Raw genomic sequence first — 20598 nt, 5'->3', positions numbered from 1 at the left:
TATTTGTTTAGAGAATTGCTATTCTCACGGTAACTTTGCTAATCTCACGGTAATTAGCGCCCTCCGGCCGCGCGCGCTGCCGCCACTAGCTGTATTTATACTAGTTTTACAGCCAGCCGCTTTATAGCCATAAACTAGACTTAATTAGTACTAGTAGCCCTATTACCAAGCTTAACACCATAAAAATATTTTTAAAACTCCGTAAAGTCATAGTTTATATAGGATAAGAACTTAATACTATAAAGTCTAATCCTAATAAAATTTTATTTTTTAATCAGGCATTAGATGCTGGTTTAATTTATTTATCTAGTAATTTAAAAAACAAAGCCCCTAGCAAGCCCTTTGCTAATAAATATAACTTTAAAATTAAAAATTAATATAATAGCATCTTGGAGCTTAAAAATAGCTTTAAAAAGGTTTTTAACTTTATAAAAAAAGTAAAGGCCTATTTTAAGTTTTTTGCAAGAATTAATAGCTTCGCGGTCCTTAAATAAAGCACTAGCAAGTACCCTAAATATTATAAAAAAGTTAATTTTATTAATTTTAAATACCACCGCGGAGCAGTGCCTATACCAAAAAAAAATTTTTTTTTTAAGCCTACTTTTTTTTTAAAGCCTTAAAGTGCTGGATCCTACTAAATTAATTATTTATTTAAAGTTATTATTAGGCGCCAAACCCCAACTACAGTACTTAAAGTTATTTATGGCTCTTATAATTATAAGCGGACTAAGGACTTTTTTATCCCTAACTAGCATAAAAAGTATATTAAAAATTATAAAAAAAAGATTTTTGGCCTAATATTTAATAAAGCTAGCTGCTATTCTTAACACGTTATAAATTATTTAAAGCGTATAAAAAAGCCTTGCCCTTTAAAAATTAAAAATCTTTATAATCTTTATAATAAGTTTTAATGTTAGTTCCTAAATGGTAAAACACTAACTAAAGCGCTTATTAACTAGCTGCCTTAATAAAAGGGCAGCTTTATAAGGCATAAGATAAACTTTAAAAAAAAGCTAAAGTACACCTTTTTAGCCTATTTAACCTTAATTAAGCAACTCAAGCAAAACCCCTTTATTATTATTATTAACTATACCTATAAAATAAACCAGTACCTCCTACCTTTTTATATAATTGCTAAAGTTATCGCGTGTAATAAGACCTTTATTATTATATATAGCTTTATAGGGGATAAGACTAAGCTATTATACACCTAAATATTATAATAACTCCGTGATTTTTATACATAAAAAGGCCTTAAAATGCCCGGGGTTATTATTATTAATAAAAATAAGGCTTTTATTAAGGCGCTTGGTGTTATTCTTCCTATAACTAATTAAATTTTTTGTATTTAGTATATTAACCAGAAGATTTTTAGCTAAGCAAAGCGGGCTATATTAATTACGCTTTAGGATAGCCTTAATTTAAATAATAAAAAGTAAAGTTAAAGGGTTAATAAGTAGTGGACTGTAATGCTATAATTATGGTTTTAAGCCATATAATCTTTAATAAAGACTTTTTTTAAAAGCTAATAAAGGGCCTTTAAAAAAGTATATAAGTAGCTTATATATAAAGATTTCCTGCAGTATATTAAGAAGAAATAGCTTTAAAAAAATACTAAAAAGTTCTTCCTGGCTTATTATACTAATACCTATCCACACTTTAGCTAAATATTAACCTTTTAGGTAAAGTTAGCTTATTATTAATTAAAGAAAAATTTAAAGTCATCCCAGAGCGAGCTAATCCATGTGGTAACTCTTATTAATAATATTATTAAGGCTTAGTATATAAAGGCTTAATACTAACACGCTAATAATACTTTAAGGCCTCCGCCTTAATATAAGCATTTTTTCTTTAAAAATATTATTATAAAGGTCTTTACCTACGCCATGCAAAAGGTAATTAAAATAATAAATTTTTATTTACTAAAGCGCCTTAATAAATTAATTAAGTATTATATAAGCAGCTATAAGTAAAGCCTTGGACTCCCCTGTATTTATTAAATTTAAAAAGTGTTTTATAATAACCGGAGCCTTGGCCTTAAAAAGTTTTATAACTAGTGGCTTTTAGTTTTAAGATCTTAACTCCTTGCGTATTTTTAACACCCTTATATTTATTTTTTACTAAAGAAATAATAAAAAGAAAGGCCTCGGGGGGCTTTAAATTAACTAAAAAAGTTTATTAAGCAAGATTTATTTAAGTTTAAATATATAAATTAACTAGTTAAGAATAGGGGGGAGGCCGGTGTTAAGGTTTTTTATTAAAGCAAGTATTTGTAGTCAAGCGTAGCGCAGTAAAAAAAGTAAGAATTTATATTTTAAATAACATATTTTTATTAGTTAGTATACACGGCCACCTAAAAGTTAGAACTTGCCTATATTTAGTTAAGTTTAAAATGTTAATTTTTGTATAAAAAATTAAAATTTAAGAATATTAATAATTAATGCGCGCTAAGTTTTCTGCCGGGCAAAATTAAAAGGCGGAACCTAAATAAGCTTAGTAACAGCCTTTCCGCTTACTAGTACTAAAGCGGCTAGCTCCCGCGCCAGCGCGGCCAGAGGGCGCTAATTACCGTGAGAATAGGAAAGTTACCGTGAGAATAGCAATTCTCTTTGTTTATATTTCAGCATTACGTGCGCAACTGGAACTTGATTTTTTCTTTCTTTCATCGGATACCCAAATGAACACATACTCATACTGTGCAATTCATTCTTCATCTAGCGAGGTAGTTACGCAGTAACTCCTAGCAGTCAATAAGCGCGAACATATATGCAAATGGGCCGAGACTGCAGAGTGCAAAATCCTGAGCGAACATAGAAGGGCCGAAGTAGAATACCAACAAGATAATCCCAATCCTCGGGTAGGTAGGTGGCTAGGTTATGCAATGGGGATGATGCAAGACATGGCCCGAATAAGATGTAAATCAAACTCCGACTTCACCAACCCTTCTAGACAAAACATGAGATGTAATAAGGAAATTGCTGAATGATGCGGGTTACAAGCCCCAACTGAAAAAGGAAAGGAGAGCAGGTTCACAGAATTTAGCTGTGGGTTCGCTGTTTTATCGTGTTGTTAAGTTGTGTGATGGGTCATGTCCTATCCTAAAAAGACTGGATATGACTTTAATCTGAGCAGAGCAGAGCAGGACAGTCTCAGTATGACATGACCGGCACAGCATCGAGACTGCCCAGCGCTGACCAATGTGGATAGAAGGTTTATCAGGACCTCGGTCACCGAGCCAGGGATATATGCGGCAAAGTGGTTTACATGACCGCACAGCTCCCGCCGCTGCGAGCTCGTCTTCTGCCCCCCAGCAGGCCAAGGTACGGCTCCCCGGCGTCGTCGTCGTTGTAAATGCGCTCCGCCTCGCGCGCTCTTCTCCGTCGCCTTCTCGCACCAGCACCACCGATACCCGCTTCCTCAGTGGCAACCATATAATCGAACCATTTCTTCTCGAGCCGGTTGGCAGCCGCAAGGTCGCCGCGCAGGACACGTTTTGTGTGCTCATCCACAGTTGCCTGCCAGGCATAGAAACACTTGAGCTGGATGATGTGATTCGGGTAGACGGTGGGCGGGGGCGGCGGTGTGATTGAGGAGGTTATCATGGGCGTCGAGGCTCCTGATCCGGATCCTAGCACGGAGGTCCTGCTTGCGTTTACAGTCTGGGTGACTACTGATATCGCATCGGGGGCGGAGACTTTGTATTGACGGGGGATGTAGGCGTTGCCTGCTAGGATATCCCTGACGCCGACCCAGGTTATGTTCGGGCAATCAAAGGCGACTATGCGCAGCCCGATCTGAGGAACGTTCTCGTCATATCCTCGTTTGCGGACACGATAACTGGCTTCTGACAGGGTCAAGTCCGAGATCCGGGTATTGTCCATTTCCACGAAGCGGAGCGACGGGCAGCTCTTCATGACCTGGAGCATTCCTGGGTCACTCAACGATTCACAGGAGCTGACGTTGAGATGTTCTATGAATGGAGCACATGGGGATTTCGCAAGCTCAAGAAGACTTCTGTTACTGAGACGCTCCAGCTCCTCAAGCTCCAAATGGACAAGGTGCGGAACCGTCTGGATAACAGGAATAATAGAATCATCGGTCAAGTCAGTACATCCTGCGAGCTGGAGCACTATGAGATTGGGAACGTTATGCGCGAGACTCTTCACGCCGCCGTCTGTCAACTCCGAGCACTGGTGGAGATCTAGATGCTTGAGGCGTCGTGGCGGAACAATCGCACGATCTTCCAAAATGTCTATTTCCGGGTCGACGCCGTGCATAAGTACTTTGAGACTCTCATCAGTAATATCAGTCCGGCTGATGTCCAGACGCTCCAGGGTATTCCGCTTGAACAATTCCGAGGGAAGTTCCACTTCATCAAATCCTTTGATCTCGCTGGCCAAGAGATCAGTCAATATAGGGCAAGCCTTCACAACTCTTTTTAGGCCCGAGACAGTCACATTCGTGCACCAGGAGACATTCAGAGTCCGCAGCTGATGGCATGACTTTGCTATGATCTTCATCGCTCCGTTCGTGACACTGTCCAGACCAGACAAGTTGACATACTGTAGCCGCTGGTTCCGCCCAAGAAAGCAATGGATCGCAGACTTCTCCATACGGCTCCCTTCCAGAGAGAAGTTCACGACATTGCGACACACAGCCGTGATTTCCTCGCTTTCACTCTCCCACTTCTCTCGCAACTGAACGCACCCTCGAAGGTTCAAATCTTTTATGAACGGGCCACCCGACATAATGAGCTTCATGAGCGCATCACTGGGTATGTCACTGTAATAGTCCGTGGTGTCAACAACCGTCCACAGCTGCCCATCATAGCACATTTTGTGCCACCACTTGCAAACAGTCGAGCAACGGATGACCTCTTTTGGGGTGAGGTAGCTGAAAATCAGCATCCCGAGCTCATTCGGCATCTTTCCCCAGAAGTCGAACTTCTCCGGCTTCGCGACGACAGCAGCATCTTCAAGCATACCACTCCGAGACCCGGGCCTGACTTCAGTGGGCAGCGCAATCTTCTTCGACTGAGGGCCATTGATAGTGTCCGCAACAAAACGGATACGCGCATTCCCTTCCTGGTCATCAGCCGCATAAGATCCGGTAGGACCGGGAGTGGTAGGACGAATGTTCAGACCGCCGTACAGCTGCGTTGCACTTCCGTTGCTTGAGCAGGGAGCATACGTCGACTGAGAGAGTGAAACACAAGACAACGAAGCACCATTACGACCATAGGTGGTCGACGCGGACCGAGATCGATTGCGCCGGGTCAAGGATGGACTCGAGGAAAAGCGCTGGAGACTTTGCAGTAACTTGTGTCGTCCTTTCACCTTTTGAGGCTGTTCGAGCGGTATTTGATCTGCTGATGAGCTGGGGCTCGCTGAGTTAGGAGCCTCGGGGAAGGGTACGATCTCGGGATCTACTGTCGCCATTGTTGATATAGGCGGTGCTGACAGAGGCGATAGAGGGTAATCACGGCGGACAAACTTTTTTGAATTATCGCACCTAAACCCGGACAAAAACCAGAGTATTCAAGAACGCAGTCAGCGACGGCGCGGGAACCCGCTAGGACGCAGTTCTCAGATGATGGACATTGTCAACATCCGCAATCAACAGGTGATATGGCGCCAGACTCCGGCTGCGAACATTGGAGGAACCAGAAGGGTGATGAACACTGGAAGATAGGCGTAGACAACAAAGATAAGGTAGAAAGAAAGATAAAGAAATGGTGTGAGGCCGAGGTCAGGAGGAGACTTTGGTCAAGCGACAGGACCGAGACGGTCATCGGTTGGAGGGCAGACAAGAGGGTGGTGTTCACACTCGAACCATGGGACTCGCCGCGTAACCAGGAGTTATCTGACAGTGTGAGCTGCTCAAAGTCAAAGGCAGTTCAGCAGTCACTCCGTAGAACCAGAGCCCGGCAGCAGAGGTCAATGAGGGCGAGACTCGAAGAAGAACAACAAAAAGCAGATTAGAAAAATAACAAGGAGAAGCGTACGCCGCAGGAGGTTGGGAGACGTGGATAATGCAGGTGGGCTACTGGAGTGGAGGGGGAGCAAGACAGTCGGAGCCAGTCGGTCAGGCGATGTGGAACGGAGGTGTCAGATCAATCCAGACTCCAGATGGACATCTCTAGTCTACGGAGTAGTAGTCTGCTAATCATCATTGGAATAATGTTGCTGCGAGGAGATCAGAAATGATACCATGACTGAACACATCGTTGGCCTGACTGACAGTTGGACACCCCACACTTTATCTTTATCGATAGCATTCTTAGTCTTAGCTTAGGCGCTATCCCGCTATAGTCTATACCGGACAGAAAGATACGCCAGCTGAGCCACTGGATTCCACCTACCACGGAAGAGGGAGCCCGAGGATAAAAGTCCAAAAAATCTCTCGACGACATATGCCGAGTGTGTTCTTTGTCCTTTAGTTTAGTTCTCTGCTCTTTCAGAAGAAGACCATTCATTCTAAGCAACATCGTGGAAACCGCGCATCACGTGAGCCCGAGCCAGGCTCCCATGAATCTCACAATTCAGCTTCTCCTGTCCATCCCGACTATCAATTCCCATTCAACAGCCCATTCCTCCGTTCCTGATGTCCTGGACCAGTTATACCAGCCCACGGTCTGCGTCGGCCGGACAATCTAAGACTTTGCCACCGCAGCGGCCCAGTTGCTTGGAGCCTGGACGAGTCAGATCGAGTCAGGCTTGCCAGGGCCAGGCCGACCATTGGACTTGGTGCCCCGGTGTGCTAGATTTTTAAATCTCGCAAACGGAAGTTTTGGAACAATGCGCACCGTAAATGGAGTTTGTCCGATGATTTGCCTTCCATGGATAGTTCTCGTGTACGGAGTTCTCTGTACGATGCGGTTTCCCCGCTTCACCCCGCACTTGTTCTAGAGCCAACCCGAGAGTCGGCTAGGGATGTCAATCCAATTCATAAAGATGTCTCTGTAACTACTGACTACTAAACTAGTTCAAGCTATATCACGGGGTATCTCGCTATCTCCTGGCCTCTATATCAATCAATACTAGTCTTTTGGCATAAAGAGAGTAAAGATAAAACACGGCTATGTACTAGGCCGACCTCAATCTGCTTCGACGAAGCGCCCCACTCAGTCTTACATCCTTCGTAGGTTGTAACCATATTCCTTTCAGGTCGTTTCCGGGCGTCATGCAGTGAAGAATGAAGTCATTATTGTTATCTTGTTGTTATGAGGGAGGATATGTCGGTATGAGTATGTAAAGACTCTCGCTGCTGAAATGTCATGTCATGTATGTAATGTCGATATATAATCTCCGTTTCTGCGGCCGTTGGTTTATCCAAAACGATTCTCGCGAGGTAGCGGTATGGTTCAGCTGTCGACCATCCATGAGTGCTCCATAACCTCGCCTATCGTCAAGCGGTTATCCACGTCGCGGTCGAGCATCCTCCGGATTAGGTCGATGCAGTCCTCCGAAAATGGTATGAAAGGAACCCGAAGCGGGTGATCCAGAATCTCGTCGATGTTGTAAAATGGGTTCTCTTTATAGACGATCGTATACAGCAAAATGCCAAGCGCCCATATGTCTTGCTCCTTCCCTCGGTATGATTTCCCTTGGAGAACCTCGGGGGCGGCATAGTCTATGAAACTCATTAACCTTTGAGCACCAACAAACGCACCGTGAGTCTTACCTATTGTTCCTACAAAGACATCAAATGGCCCATTTTTAATATAGGCCGCGCTGCCAAAATCGATTAGCTTAATCTTGCCCTCACCATCCAAGATCACGTTCTCATCCTTGATGTCCCGGTGGACAACCAGTGCTTTTGTGTGTAGATGATGGATGGCGCTGACAACCTGCTCGAAAATGTTCCGACATTCTTGTTCGTCCATGTTTGTCTTCAATTCAATATAATCGAAAAGATCCATGCCGGGCAATCCGTGCGGTAACATCTCGATATAATAGTTGATATCGTCTTCAAAGAAACTTTCCATTTCGACAATATTCGGGTGCTTCAGGCCGTCTCTCCGGAGATAATCTAAGACATGAATCTCCAGTGGGACTGTCCCCAGGCGACGATCACGAGTCCATGTGTCGACGAGGATCCTTTTCTTCGTCACATATTTCAGCACAACTTTCTTCGCAGGCAGTTTCTTGAGGCGAGCTAGTTTGACTTCACCATACGCCCCTTGGCCCATTTCTTCAAGAATGACATAATCTGTGATCATACGTTTCTTGGAAGCTTCCTTTGCGTTGACCGGCTTCACCTCGGGCACTGGCTGAACGGGCTTGTCGGTGAGCGGTTCAGAAGCGGCCTCGCTGAGCTGCTGGCTCAAAGTAGAAGTTGGTATTCTCGATTTCATTCCGTCTGGTACCGTAAGCCGAGGGGCTGTTGGCGTTGCTAACGAGGGCTTCGGTGTTGGCGTCTCCGACGAGTTTGTTGCCTGCGCGGATACTTCTTGCGGCGTAGGAGGGCGCACTGGCAGACCGTGAGAGTGGATGTTCCTTGAATATGTAATCCATAGAGCATACACAAGCTCCGTTACCGTGACCGCATCTTCGGAGCCATCATCAATCTCCTCCTCAGTGTCAATCTTCTTCTCGCGATGTTTAGGAAATATCGATCCGCTCTTCACGACGCGTAACTGAACATCCACAGCGATAGTAGATCCGTCGCGGTGTTTGGCCGTGAGGCCGGCTGGCTCGAGGAATACCGACGCAACGTTTGACTTGCCATCCCGTAACATAGAAAGCGTTCGTGCTCTTCGAAAGCTGAGCTCCGGAATAACGACGCCGTCTACCAGAGGCACATTCTCTTCATCAGAGATTACGTATAGGAAGTCGTCAAAACCGGGGATGAGATCCGTTATATCCAGCCCTTCCGGCCGTTCATAGCCAAACAGCACCGACGAGAAGACCGAGTTCGAGCTAATGATTTTCAAGCTTGACGACGACAATACCATAATACCGGCAACGTGAGGGAAGCTGGATATTCGAAGAGAGCGTAAGCCTTCGTCCCTGGCAACTGTGGTGGGTGTGCAAATTGCCCCAGAGGTAGCGGCAGCGAAATACTTGATATCGGCAACCTCGTTGAGACCTTTCTCAATTGGTACGTTCAAGCAACTGGAAGGCAGGTGAGGCAGAAGTTTCGTGAGATGCTGACCGGTCTCGACTACTCCATGGCCCCATACCTTCTCGGTGGCGCCACGGGCAACGGTAATATTCCAAGCCTCGTCGCAGCTGATGTAGGCGACATCTTCCTGGATTTCTTCGAGAACCCAAATCAGACCACCGCGCTTTTCCATAACCCAGATACTCGCAGAACCCTTTGCACCATTGCGCTTTTGGATGGGAACTACGTCACCACATAAAAGAACGCCGCGTGATTTAGTTGCTGGATGGTTGAGTTGTCTTGCCGTATAGGCACTCGAACCATAGCCATCATCGGTCTGAGCTCTCCTCGAAGGTCGAGCGCGAGAGGGAGGTTTACTGAGCAACTGTGCGGTGACACCATTACCCATTCCCATAGACCTTGGGACCGCAGGTTTCATACGGGACTTATCTGGTGACGGCCGAACTTTCGCTGCAGCGTGGGTCGTAGGATCCCCCAGTTTTGACTCGAGCCACTGCCGTCGGTCCTCTTGTACGACCTCTAGGATACTCAGCTTGCGTACTTCAGCCTGTGTAACACCAAATACGAGACATGATAGATCATTGGCCGCTAGGATGGTCCAGGGTGCCTTGGATTCAGTCCGGAAAACCGCCTGTGATACCGGGTTCCATTTGCTGCTATGGGTGTGCAAGGACGGAGTTGGAAAGACGGACCCAATGGTGGAGGTGCTTAGCGGAGAAAATGGGTCTCCAGTCGTATATGGTTGTGCTAAAGGTTCTATCAGTTGACGTTGAGGCATAGTAGAACTGACGTCCGTGAATGTACGTTTTAAGCTTACGCGCCTGGATGTAGGAGCGGACTTTAAGCCTCTCCTCTCGTGAGGTAGTTGTTGACTGGAGGTTAACTGCAAATGTCCTGGAGGTTGCGGTGGCGGCTGTCCAACGTCCTTGGCTTCTGGCGAAGGTCGCTGAAGCTCGGTGAATGTTCTTTCAAAGACATTGTCGCTTCCCACGTCTGGAGGTCCGGTCATGGGTCCTATCGATGCCCCGGAGATGTTGGACTGGGACAAAAGATCCACCATCGCCTGCGTGTCTGTATCACCACGCATCCGATTTGGAGGACTCGCAATCCCGGTTGTGCTGCTAGGGCCCCATTTGAAGCGGTCACGCATGAAATCTATAGACCGCTTCAAGATATTCTGGCGACTGTGCAAAAGCTCCTCGGATTGTTGCGCGAAAGAAAATGAATGAAGTGACTCGGAAGGAAACCGATGAAGGTCTTCCAAGGTATTTATATCTTGACTGGCCGCGACGGCCATCGAATTCGCTCTCGATGACGAAAGGGATCGCGGTGAAGGAGAGAGGGTTCGAGGACTCAGAGCGCCTATAGAAGATGTAGACATGTTCGGGAGTGTAAAAACCCGAGAGGGCGGTTGGGAGCGTATACGATCTAAACCGGACGGGCCAAGTCCATGTTCATGTTGTTCAAGGAGCGGAGACCTGAGAAGGATACAGAATCGTTGCTCTTAGTTTTGATTGTCTTTTATACAATGGCATTATGGTGCCGGTAAATGCAAGGGGCTGCCGTTGGTGATTTACCCACCTTGGGAGGGAATCATATCCAGCTGAATTGTTCTCCACCGAGTATCTTAACGAGTCGCTGGGGTTGCCTGAAAGAGGTGTCATGAAAGACTCGTCTTCCGGGGATTCTGAGAGCCGTCCCAGTGGGGACGATAAGGGACTGGGTTCGCCTAGGACAGTATCGTCAGCATCTTTGACTGTTCCATCCAAATCACGGAATATGCGATGCAGTGTCTCAGATTGCCCCGACCCGCAAATCAAATGTGCAGGCAAATGCAGTCTTTAGGCAAGAAAACAAGCCGAACAAAATAATTATCCCTTTCTTCTGATCGCTCCCTCCCATCTAATTCCCGCCCTGACATTTCTTCGTTCACGGACTTGCACTCATACAAGCCTAATATATGTTGCTCCTCGGAACGAAGCAACAGGGGCAAGTCCCAAGAAGGAAACAAAAACGAGGTCGAACTAACCATCAGGATTATATGAAGCAGCCCCCATAGTTTTCCAAGCAATCAACGGCCCAGCGGCCAGTACCAGTTGGGCCGTTTAAGGGCAACAGCTTTAAACGGCGCAACTTTGAGTACGGGGCGAGGATTAGGGTAATTCGGAATGGCGATGACCCGCTGCTACATGCGACACTTAAACATCAATGGGCGCCGTGGCTGTGGACATAGAGTTCGTTTCTCGCGTATTCTTCGCCGGTCACTCGCAGTTTGACGACTAGGTGCGGAGGATCAATCGCGCTATCTCTTCGTCCCTGAGAATTCGTACAGGCGTAAATCGAGGTCAAGATGCGACTGACGTTGCCGGAAGACAGTGATCGAAAGGAGAGGACCGGGTCGAGCTGCGCTATCAGTGTCAAGAAAGGAGCGAGAGACGCAAGGTCAGAAGGCTGGTGGCCAACGGAGGCCGAAGTGAGCAGCTGCCCCAGGAGGTCACAGGCACCGTCGCAGTGGCGAGAAGCACGCGGGGAGGGTGGATGGAATCTTGGTTCTAGGTGCACTCTCCTCCAAAACAAGCTGCGAATTGAAACGCTGGTCGATTTTTTTTCTGCAATCCGGCTGCAGAAGCAGTGAGAAAAGAAAGACCGCCTATTAGCAGACGCCGTGGACCGAGTGCTGCGAGTGGAAACCTACGGAGAACGAAAAGGGTCGAGCTCCGTATACACTGCGGGGGGTCGAAGCCGCTGGTCCCAAAGCGACAAAGAGGTCAAGGAAATACTCTGACCTGAGAGTCAAGCAGATGACCGCGTAGGTGTGGTTCGGTCAAGGGAAAGTGGGGAGTGAAGCTGAATTAAAGATCCAGCGTGAAAAGACACTAAGAAAGAAGGGTCGAAAACGATGACGTTGTTTTGCTTTTTTGTCTGCTCTTTCAATATTACACAGGAATGGACGCTATAATAAGAACAAAAGTCTTGGAATATGATTCAATTATTATTATACCCGGAGAGGCCAGATCGAGACGTTGACCAAAAGCAAACCCTCGAGAGGCCAGTGACATCGGTCGGGGGAGGAATCTACAATCCAACCACACTGCCCTTAGCCTGATCTCTTCTCGTGGTAGTGTACACCAGCACCATGATTGGATTAAGCTACTGTATGTTGGGATATCTCACGATAACGTACATTGCCTTGCCAGGGCTCCGTCTAATGTTTTCCTATCAAGGTGGTGATGTAATTCGTGAGCCCAAGTATACCGAGATGTTACCACAGAGCTTGCGGATACCCCACGGTGCCAGTTTCTCAAGTCTCAATCTCTCCTCTCACTCAGGTGGTTGAAAACTATCTAGTTGTCGATGGCCAGTGAATTTGCTATATGTCCACCAATAATTAAGTTCCTGCATCACGATCGTCCAACACCTCATATATTTGAGCCTCGGCCCAGGTCCTAAGCGACTAAGCGAGAGCACATGAGTACGAAATTGCATGACACAGCTACCTAGGTAAGTTTAGATAGCTCGGGGTATATGAAACTAAATGCAAGAAAAAAGAAATGCAGATTTCTACTCTCCACGTTTTCCCACCCTCAAACTCTTCATTGCCAATCCGTCCGGTTCAGCGTCCGGCTTCTTCTGCTCAACATCGCCATTACCGAAGAGGGCGCTCTGTTTAACTCGTGGTTCACCATGTCTAGTCTGTTCCGGCGGAACTGATGCAGGGCTAACAAAGCTGGAAAGATGTCGACCTCCACCCAGCATCCATGAGAATTCTGAATTTGCTAACGACGGCCGGGTGGGGTGTCGTAAGGGCCTAGCCTTGTTCACTGGTTGAGGCGATAAAATAATGCGTTTCCCATTGTCGCTTTCAGCAGGTGACTTGGAACTGGGTGTATTCGATATGCTGGAATCAATCGAGGCGCGTGGGGGCCTGTCGTTTTCCGACGGCGTAGACTTCTCGTCACCAGCTATTGGCTTGTAATGGTCAGAATGCTTTGTCTCGTTCGTGGGATCGCCGACATTGGAAGACTGCGTATAATCTGAATCAGAGTAAGGCGTCTCGAGCGTAATCTGCACATTTTCAACTTTCGTAAGAGCTTGCTCCACGGTCTTTGTAGTTTCGGGATTCATGGTTGCATTATTCGCCAGTTGTGAGCGAATATCAATCACTGCCTCACCCAGTGACGCGGCCAGTCTCCGGTTTTTCTCCCGGATGCCCTCAATCTTAGCCTTCAACTGCGTGGTAGCATCGGACTCCCGGTATAAAATCGGACCAGGCGCTGAATCTCCGGTTCTCATCAGCCGTGACGCGTGATCCGCCTGCATGGATTGCATATTTTTCTTCGCTTCATTGACGGCCCCGCGTACAGCTTTCGCCACACCCCATGTCTCGGTCCTTCGCTGTATGCCATCTGATACGTCCTGAAGAAGAGCCTCGATACTCAACGGGCTATTTCTTGCTGAGGATCTTGAAGGGGAACCTGTCTCACTATTGCCCCTAAAATCACTGCGAAACTGGAATCTTCGGCCCGGGCGGGCTCTGCTTGCTGAGTTGGGTCTCTTTGATACTTCGGGAGGTTTTCCGGAATACTTGGAAATGAGGAACGAACCTCTCTCGGGCGTAGGGTTTTGTTCAAGGTACAATCCATCTTGAACAAAACTGACTGGGGAGTGAGGGTGAGGCGACGGATAGCGAAGCAACGTGGTCAGGGCAGTTGATGAGTCGGAGCCCAGTACTGTTTATGTCAGTCTTTCATATCACGAAAAGGGGCCGGGAGTACTAACATTCCCAGCGGACTCGAAGTAGCATCGCCACGCACACGAAGTCAATTAGCCCGGGTCGGAGTCCCTCTGCAAAAAGAGCATCCCAAATCATAAGCATGTCTTGAAACGGGAACTCGCGCCCAAAAAGAAGACGCATCCATCGACTTGATACATAAAGTTAGTCAATACATACACCAACAATGCCAATGCAAAACTCACGTTAAGAAAATTTGGGGAAGAATATCAAGTGCTTGTAGATGATCAGCTAACTCCAGGTCTGTAGCCACCAGTAGATCGTTATGAATGTGCTCGCATTGGAGAATAATTGGGATCGCATCAGCTTGCCCGTTCACTGATCGATGTGTGTTGTGCTCGTAGTATGCTCTGGTGCTCTGCATTACCGAGCAGAAAAGGCTGAACGCATCATGCTCGATATATTCGGAGTCCAAAAGATGAAGCATAAATTCATCGCCTGAACCGGTTGAAGTAGGCTCTTCACGAGATTTGGGTTCGATGGCATCCCTATCGACGACCCACAAAATCGGCGCCAGCAACTCATGCATGCCTTGACGATAACCCAGATCGGGGTTGAGTTTCGAATAAATAAATAATATATCAATCATCTTAGCTTTAGTTGCGGGATCATGGAAGAAATGATTTTCTTGCAAGCATCGATCAACATCTTGAGATATTTCTGCTCTCAACTGCTCATCCTGTCGTAGGGTTTGCCAGGGAGACTTGGGGGATGAATCAGCCAACCAGGTCTACATTGAGATCGAGGTTCACATACCTGTTCATCGTCCGCTAGCGGATCGATGCTTGACTGGAGGTCATCCGGATGCTCTATATACTTCAAGAAATGTTCCTTCAGTGCGACATAAGTGCTTCGTGCCTCGGCGATTTTGCTCGGCCACTGCGTCCGTCCAAGGTCCTCAAACAGCAGAAATGCCTGACTCCAATAAGCACAGGGCCCGACTGCAGATAGGGAGGGTACATGCCTTCCAGCATATTGATCTCAGCCCATCATTGCATATATTCTCTTCTTGTTCCGACTTCAGTGCTTTTCGGATGTCTGAGGGTGTATCGCGGCCTTCGAACAGGGTATTCCAGCGCTGTCTAAAGAGATTGTCAGCTAAAAGCCCAAGTTTACAGCTAAAAGCACACTCTGAAAACTATACCTGGAATCTTCAATACCCCTCATTTCTCCATGTGTAGTTTGAAGCAGTTTGAGGTGGTTTCCACGAAGACTGAAGGTAAGTAAATCGAGGAGAGAGCTGCTGCGGAGGTACAAATGACGACGGCCTTGATGGGGCGGGATCGTCACCTCGGCCGTCTTTTCCCCGCCAGCGACACTACCGTACCTATTTAACCACCGTCAAGCCCCAAAACCTATCGCGACGAAACCCATACTTGTCCATATTGAGGCCTGGAGCTGTACTTGCAAATTGATAAGAGGGCTGAGGCAATTCTCAGAAGCTGTCAGTTGACTCACCGGATCCGAATTCGCCCCGACGTATCTCGTGGAACCTGCAAACCCAGAACTCATCCCGAAGATCACGATCCTCTTGATGGTGCGTGTTCCAGTTTTCGATGTCGGCAGACCTGTTTGCAGAATTTGGACTTGGGGCACCCACTAGTCGACCTTCAAACACTGCGCGCCATCAAATAAGCACGCCCTACGAGGGATCATTGATACCCGAACTGGACGTGTCCGAAAATGCGACTTTATCCCAGCGCTCTCGTCATCATTTGAACGAGCCCAATTTGCTGCTAGGCCAGCGCAGCACCCACCATCAGCCTGAACAATTTGACGACTTTGGAGATTTTGAGCTGCCGCAGGCCGAAGATAGCAATGATGTGCTCTTCGACGCCACACTTGAGCAATTTTCCGATAATGTTAGTGAGGATTGGGGCGATTTCGAGTCCGCAGAGGCTCCAGTCAATCAACCTGGCCAGAAGCGATTTTCAGAGCCAGTTAGAAGCCACAAGGCTTTTGACAGGCCGGGGCGCAATGTCACACAAAATCACAATTCGCCGTTGGAATCCTCTGGGACTGTAGATCTGCTGGGCTCTCTGGATTCACTCACAATCCCAGACAAGCCGCCGACTAGTGGCCATCATCAAGCAAATACATTGATCGATAATACCCCAGAAAAAAAGCGCGGCAATGTACAAAATGCGAAGCCAAAATTTCCCTTGGAAGAAGAACAATTTGAGGAATGGGAAGACTTTACTGACGGGCCCATGGAGACTAATCGAAGCTCTAGCCTGAAGTTTAAAGAACCTCAACAAGCTATTGACACAGGAAATCTCCCACAACMATTGAAGGCCACAGTAGAACCGGGAGTACAGACTACCAAGCAGTCCCCGTCTACCGCGTTCGTCCGCCCAACTAATATACCGCCTCCATCTATCCTACTAGAGCTGTTTCCTCGGCTATTCGAGCGCCTGCGGAAAGAAGGTGCGGAAGCAAAGAGAAATATACAACAGAGGGATAGGCTAGGTTCAGTAGCTGAGTCTATCATCTGCACTCTGAAAGCTGTCGCAAGGGTTGTCGCAGGCCGTACATTACGATGGAAAAGAGATTCAATCTTGAGTCAGAGTATGCGAATCGGCCCTGCGCGCTCGGGGAAGTCAGGGGGGATGAAACTGAACACTGTCAACAAGAACGAGGATATCAAGGAGCAACAAGAGGCCGTCGATATTATCAACATGTGGCGAGACCGTGCAGCGCTGTTTAATTCCGTGATTCAGGCGGCAGAGAGGCGTCCAGTGCAGGTTATCCTCGAGAGCACCCGAGTTGTAACGGCTACAGCCAGCCAAGGAGCCATAAAGGCTTCACATGCATGCGCCCTTTGCGGGCTAAAGAGAGACGAAAGGATACCCAGGGTGGATGAGAACGTGGAGGATAGCTTCGGCGAATGGTGGACGGAGCACTGGGGTCATACCGAATGCAGGCATTTCTGGGAGCACAACATGGGTCTCCTTGGGCAACGATGAAAATGGGCTTATTGTGCCCTAGGTGCCCGATTCTCCCATGGCTTGCGCGATGCAGATGGTTTGAATCAATCAGTCGCCAAACTCGAAATCGCATATAATGCATATGGCGCTCTTCGCTTAACTCGGGAATGGCCCGCTCAAACATTCATTGCCGTTGCATTTTTCATGAGGTAGAAGCCCTGTTTCTCTTAGCAATGGCTTTTTTTTTTCTCCTGAATATGTATTCCGACGGTTATCTCGATTGCAATAAGAGATAAGCATTGGATGTTTCAGGAACCGTAGACATATATACAGCTAAACCGCAACATAAACATCTGAAGTCAAAATGGCGGATTCGTGCGGAAGGATAGTCAGTATAAACAAGCTTACTATAGAGTAACTTGGTGGTGGCATTAGACTAGCTTTGGTAGGAGTCCTGCCTGATGATGACTGCTGAGTGAGATCCCCGCTAGGTAACTAACAGGGCACAAGGATGGGCGCGCAGCCTCGCCCATAGATCACCCGACCCCTTCTCTCCCATACTCAAGTGCTGGCAAGCTGAACAAGTCCAGCGGAATATCTGAGCTCACTACATAATTCCACATTGTTTTCTCCGAGACTGCGATCGCCGCTTGTAACCCGTGACTTATCTGGCTGTCTTTACTACTCCACATCTTCAGCCGGCCCCTTGATCTCAAATCAGCTCATCAGCCTCAGCTTCTGACGATAACGTTCTCCTGAGGACTTGATTTCTTGTGAACATCTGTCCATTCTCGCGATCAAGCTCTGCACCTTCCGCTCCCGTCAAGAGGTCGGTGAAGTCACCCAGCCTTTGTCTCCGCAGCTATCTCCTTCCCCGCCTTGTAACTCCACTTCCACCGACAGGAACCTCCACTGCAGATAGTGCATCTTTGATCGGACTCTACATACTGGTTCCTCTCCGCTTCGAACTGACACCTTCTGTATACACTTGCTTAGCTCTTGTGCAGCTCACACTCCAGGAATCATACGGGTCTCTCCTGCCCAGTAGCTCAGAAGAACTGGCAGCAACAACAGGACAGGATGGGTCTCTCTTATAACGTCTATCTTACATCTGCCAAAATCTTTGGGTGCAAGAATTGCAAGACACATCTGGCTGACTATGACGACATCATGAGCCGAGTGAGTATAGTTGTCCTTTTCCGTCTGATCGAGGAGCTACTACTAACCTAGTCTCCCTTCACAGAATTTCCGGGGCCAGCATGGTAAAGCGTACCTCTTCAATAACGTCGTCAATATCAATACGTCGGAAGCCGTGGAGCGTAGCATGACCACCGGAAGACATATCGTCCGCGACATTTCATGCAGGCAATGCAAAGAAACGGTAGGATGGAAGTACGACAAAGCGTACGAGGGCAGCGAGAAATACAAAGAAGGGAAATTCATCTTGGAAGAGGAGCTGTTGTGCGTGGTGTGCTAGGGACGGTCTTTTGACGTGGCCATACCCCGGGCATATCATCGGGCACATCCACGGGCCGGTGATTCTTCTCTTGAGCACAGCTAGTCCGGCATCATTTGCGAATGGACACTACGATGAGCATATTTCAACATGGCGCAAAGTGAGCGGCGTTGAGCGGCGTTTTTCAATTTGGTCGGGCTGAGAATGGGAACTTTGCAGTTTATACAACACTGCAGCAGAGTTGATTGAAGATCAAAGCCCCCGAGATTGGATATCTTATCAATACTACACATGATTATGAGGATAGCTGTTAGGTTCTGAAAGCCTTGTTTCGGAATCGACCATATCTATCCATTATGGCTTTGAACAAATAGTTAGGCAGATTATCTCAATCCATCCGGTTTATCCAACGCAGCACTGCTGACATCGAAGACTTCAGCAAATACCCTCAGCCAGGAACGCTGCGAATGCTCAGACCAAGTCAACCTCTGGAACAACTCCCTTGGTCGTCCCCAGATCGGCGAACCATCAGATCGGTCAACATGACGGCCCCACCATCTATGGAGTTGGCCGTTTATCGGACTTGAAGCCGAGATTTATCAACTACACCCCCACGTCCAACAAAAAAAAAGAATTCACCAAACAGTAGGAACCCAAAACAAGATGCCCAGCCAGACAATGCGTGCTGTGGTCTTCAAGGGCCTACACAAAGTCGCCGTTGAGGAGCGTCCGATCCCCCAGATCCAGCATGCAGAGGATATTATTATCAGAGCAACATATACCGCGCTTTGCGGAAGGTAACTAGCTGATCGGCTCTCACTTGCGAGTTGCTGCTTTGATAGACGGAGCTAACCAATTGACCCAGTGATCTCCATGTATACCGGGGCATTGAACCCGCCGGGACAGGGTTCGTCATGGGCCATGAGGTAACAGGTGAAGTCGTGGAGGTTGGTGATGCAGTTAAGACCGTGCAGAAGGGGGACATGGTTGTTTCGGCGTTTACGACATCTTGGTATGTCGCGCCTTACCATATAATCTGCCTATCTCGCCGTACTGACTCAAGCAGCGGCACATGCTTCTACTGCACGCAGGGCTTCTCATCAAGATGCGACAAGAACACGCTGCTTGGATGCGACGACCTAGATGGTGCGCAGGCGGAATACGTACGAAGATCCTCTCACAGTTTCCAGCAGGGATACCTTACGCGTACTGACAATCCCAGGTCCGAATCCCTCACGCCGACGGCACAGTCATCAAGGCCCCCGCCGGAATCTCCCCGCAGCACCTCGTGCTCATGGGCGACATCTTCCCAACGGGCTACTTCGCCGCCCTAAACGCCTTCAAGAATGCGACGCCCGCGCAAATCGCAGAGCAAACTGTGGTGATTATCGGCTGCGGCCCCGTCGGTCTCTGCGCGCTGATCAACGCGCTCGAGTACAAGCCCAAGCACGTCCTCGCTGTTGACTGCGTACCCTCTCGTCTGGAGCTAGCAAAGTCTCTCGGTGCTGAGCCCTGGGATTTCAAGAACGACCGCGAGGGCCTGGATAGGAGGGTCGCTGAGTTGACGCACGGCCGCGGGGCCGACGCCGTCATTGAGGTTGTGGGGTTGAGTCCGGCGCTGAGAATGAGCTTTGAGCTGTTGAGGCCCTGGGGCGTTATTAGTAGTGTTGGGGTTCATAATGGGGAGGTATGCTTCCAGTGGTTCTGGGTTGAAAGCTGAGGCGGCCGCGGTACTGACGAGTGCATAGATCCCCTGGAGCGGAAGCGAGGCATACGGCAAGAATGTGACTTTGCAGATGGGTCGGTGTCCCGTGCGGTCTGTGTCTGATGCAGCGCTGGAGGTGCTGAAGAGGAACCAGCATTTGCTTGGGTGGGTCTCTGTTTCTCTTATGTTTGTTATGGACTCGATCATGCTAATGCGATGCTATCTACGGTAGATTCATGACGGACAACATCATGCCTTTGTCAAAGGCAGTCGAGGCCTATGATCTGTTTAATGCGATGAGGGTGCAGAAGGTTATTTTCGAGGCGGGAAAATAAATATATTGGGTTTACGGAGTACCTGGTGGGCTGACAGGGGCGAAGTATAGAAGTCTAGAATCAGATATTTACGTAGAAATATTAGCGATTGAACACCTACTGCGCAGTCTTGCCTATTCTCTCTTAGGTAGCTTTTGAGCTTGGGCCTGTACATCACAAGTGGTCCTAAGTTTATTGATCGAGTACAGACCGGAAACGCTCCATAGAACACTCTCTCTAGCTTCTAAAATTCAGCTATGAGTGGCTGGACGAAAAAC

The 20598-nt window shown here is 47.8% G+C and overlaps 4 protein-coding genes across 4 annotated transcripts; 1 reads left to right on the top strand and 3 right to left on the bottom strand.

The window, feature by feature from the left end:
- Positions 1 to 3260: 3260 nt before the first annotated feature.
- DSM5745_11434 (F-box domain protein) lies at positions 3261 to 5438 on the bottom strand (the record flags this gene model as incomplete). The annotated part of the gene is made up of 1 exon (XM_026753450.1): positions 3261 to 5438. The coding sequence occupies one exon, from the start codon at positions 5436 to 5438 to the stop codon at positions 3261 to 3263; it is 2178 nt and encodes a 725-aa protein (XP_026597956.1).
- A 1925-nt stretch (positions 5439 to 7363) lies between these two features.
- On the bottom strand, positions 7364 to 10507 carry DSM5745_11433 (serine/threonine-protein kinase; the record flags this gene model as incomplete). The annotated part of the gene is made up of 1 exon (XM_026753449.1): positions 7364 to 10507. The coding sequence occupies one exon, from the start codon at positions 10505 to 10507 to the stop codon at positions 7364 to 7366; it is 3144 nt and encodes a 1047-aa protein (XP_026597955.1).
- A 2180-nt stretch (positions 10508 to 12687) lies between these two features.
- On the bottom strand, positions 12688 to 14507 carry DSM5745_11432 (GTPase-activating protein GYP6; the record flags this gene model as incomplete). Its single annotated transcript, XM_026753448.1, has 3 exons — positions 12688 to 13856; positions 13906 to 14048; positions 14104 to 14507. 3 exons carry the CDS (start codon positions 14505 to 14507, stop codon positions 12688 to 12690), a joined length of 1716 nt encoding a protein of 571 aa, XP_026597954.1.
- A 4457-nt stretch (positions 14508 to 18964) lies between these two features.
- DSM5745_11431 (alcohol dehydrogenase family protein) lies at positions 18965 to 20341 on the top strand (the record flags this gene model as incomplete). The annotated part of the gene is made up of 6 exons (XM_026753447.1): positions 18965 to 19098; positions 19167 to 19313; positions 19368 to 19464; positions 19524 to 19988; positions 20050 to 20171; positions 20239 to 20341. The coding sequence occupies 6 exons, from the start codon at positions 18965 to 18967 to the stop codon at positions 20339 to 20341; spliced, it is 1068 nt and encodes a 355-aa protein (XP_026597953.1).
- Positions 20342 to 20598: the final 257 nt, after the last annotated feature.

The sequence above is a fragment of the Aspergillus mulundensis genome, assembly GCF_003369625.1.
Source record: "Aspergillus mulundensis strain DSM 5745 chromosome Unknown scaffold_26, whole genome shotgun sequence".
NCBI classification, from domain to species: Eukaryota; Fungi; Ascomycota; class Eurotiomycetes; order Eurotiales; family Aspergillaceae; genus Aspergillus; species Aspergillus mulundensis.
Note: the sequence above shows the minus strand (reverse complement) of the source record. Positions and strands in the feature narration are given on the sequence as shown.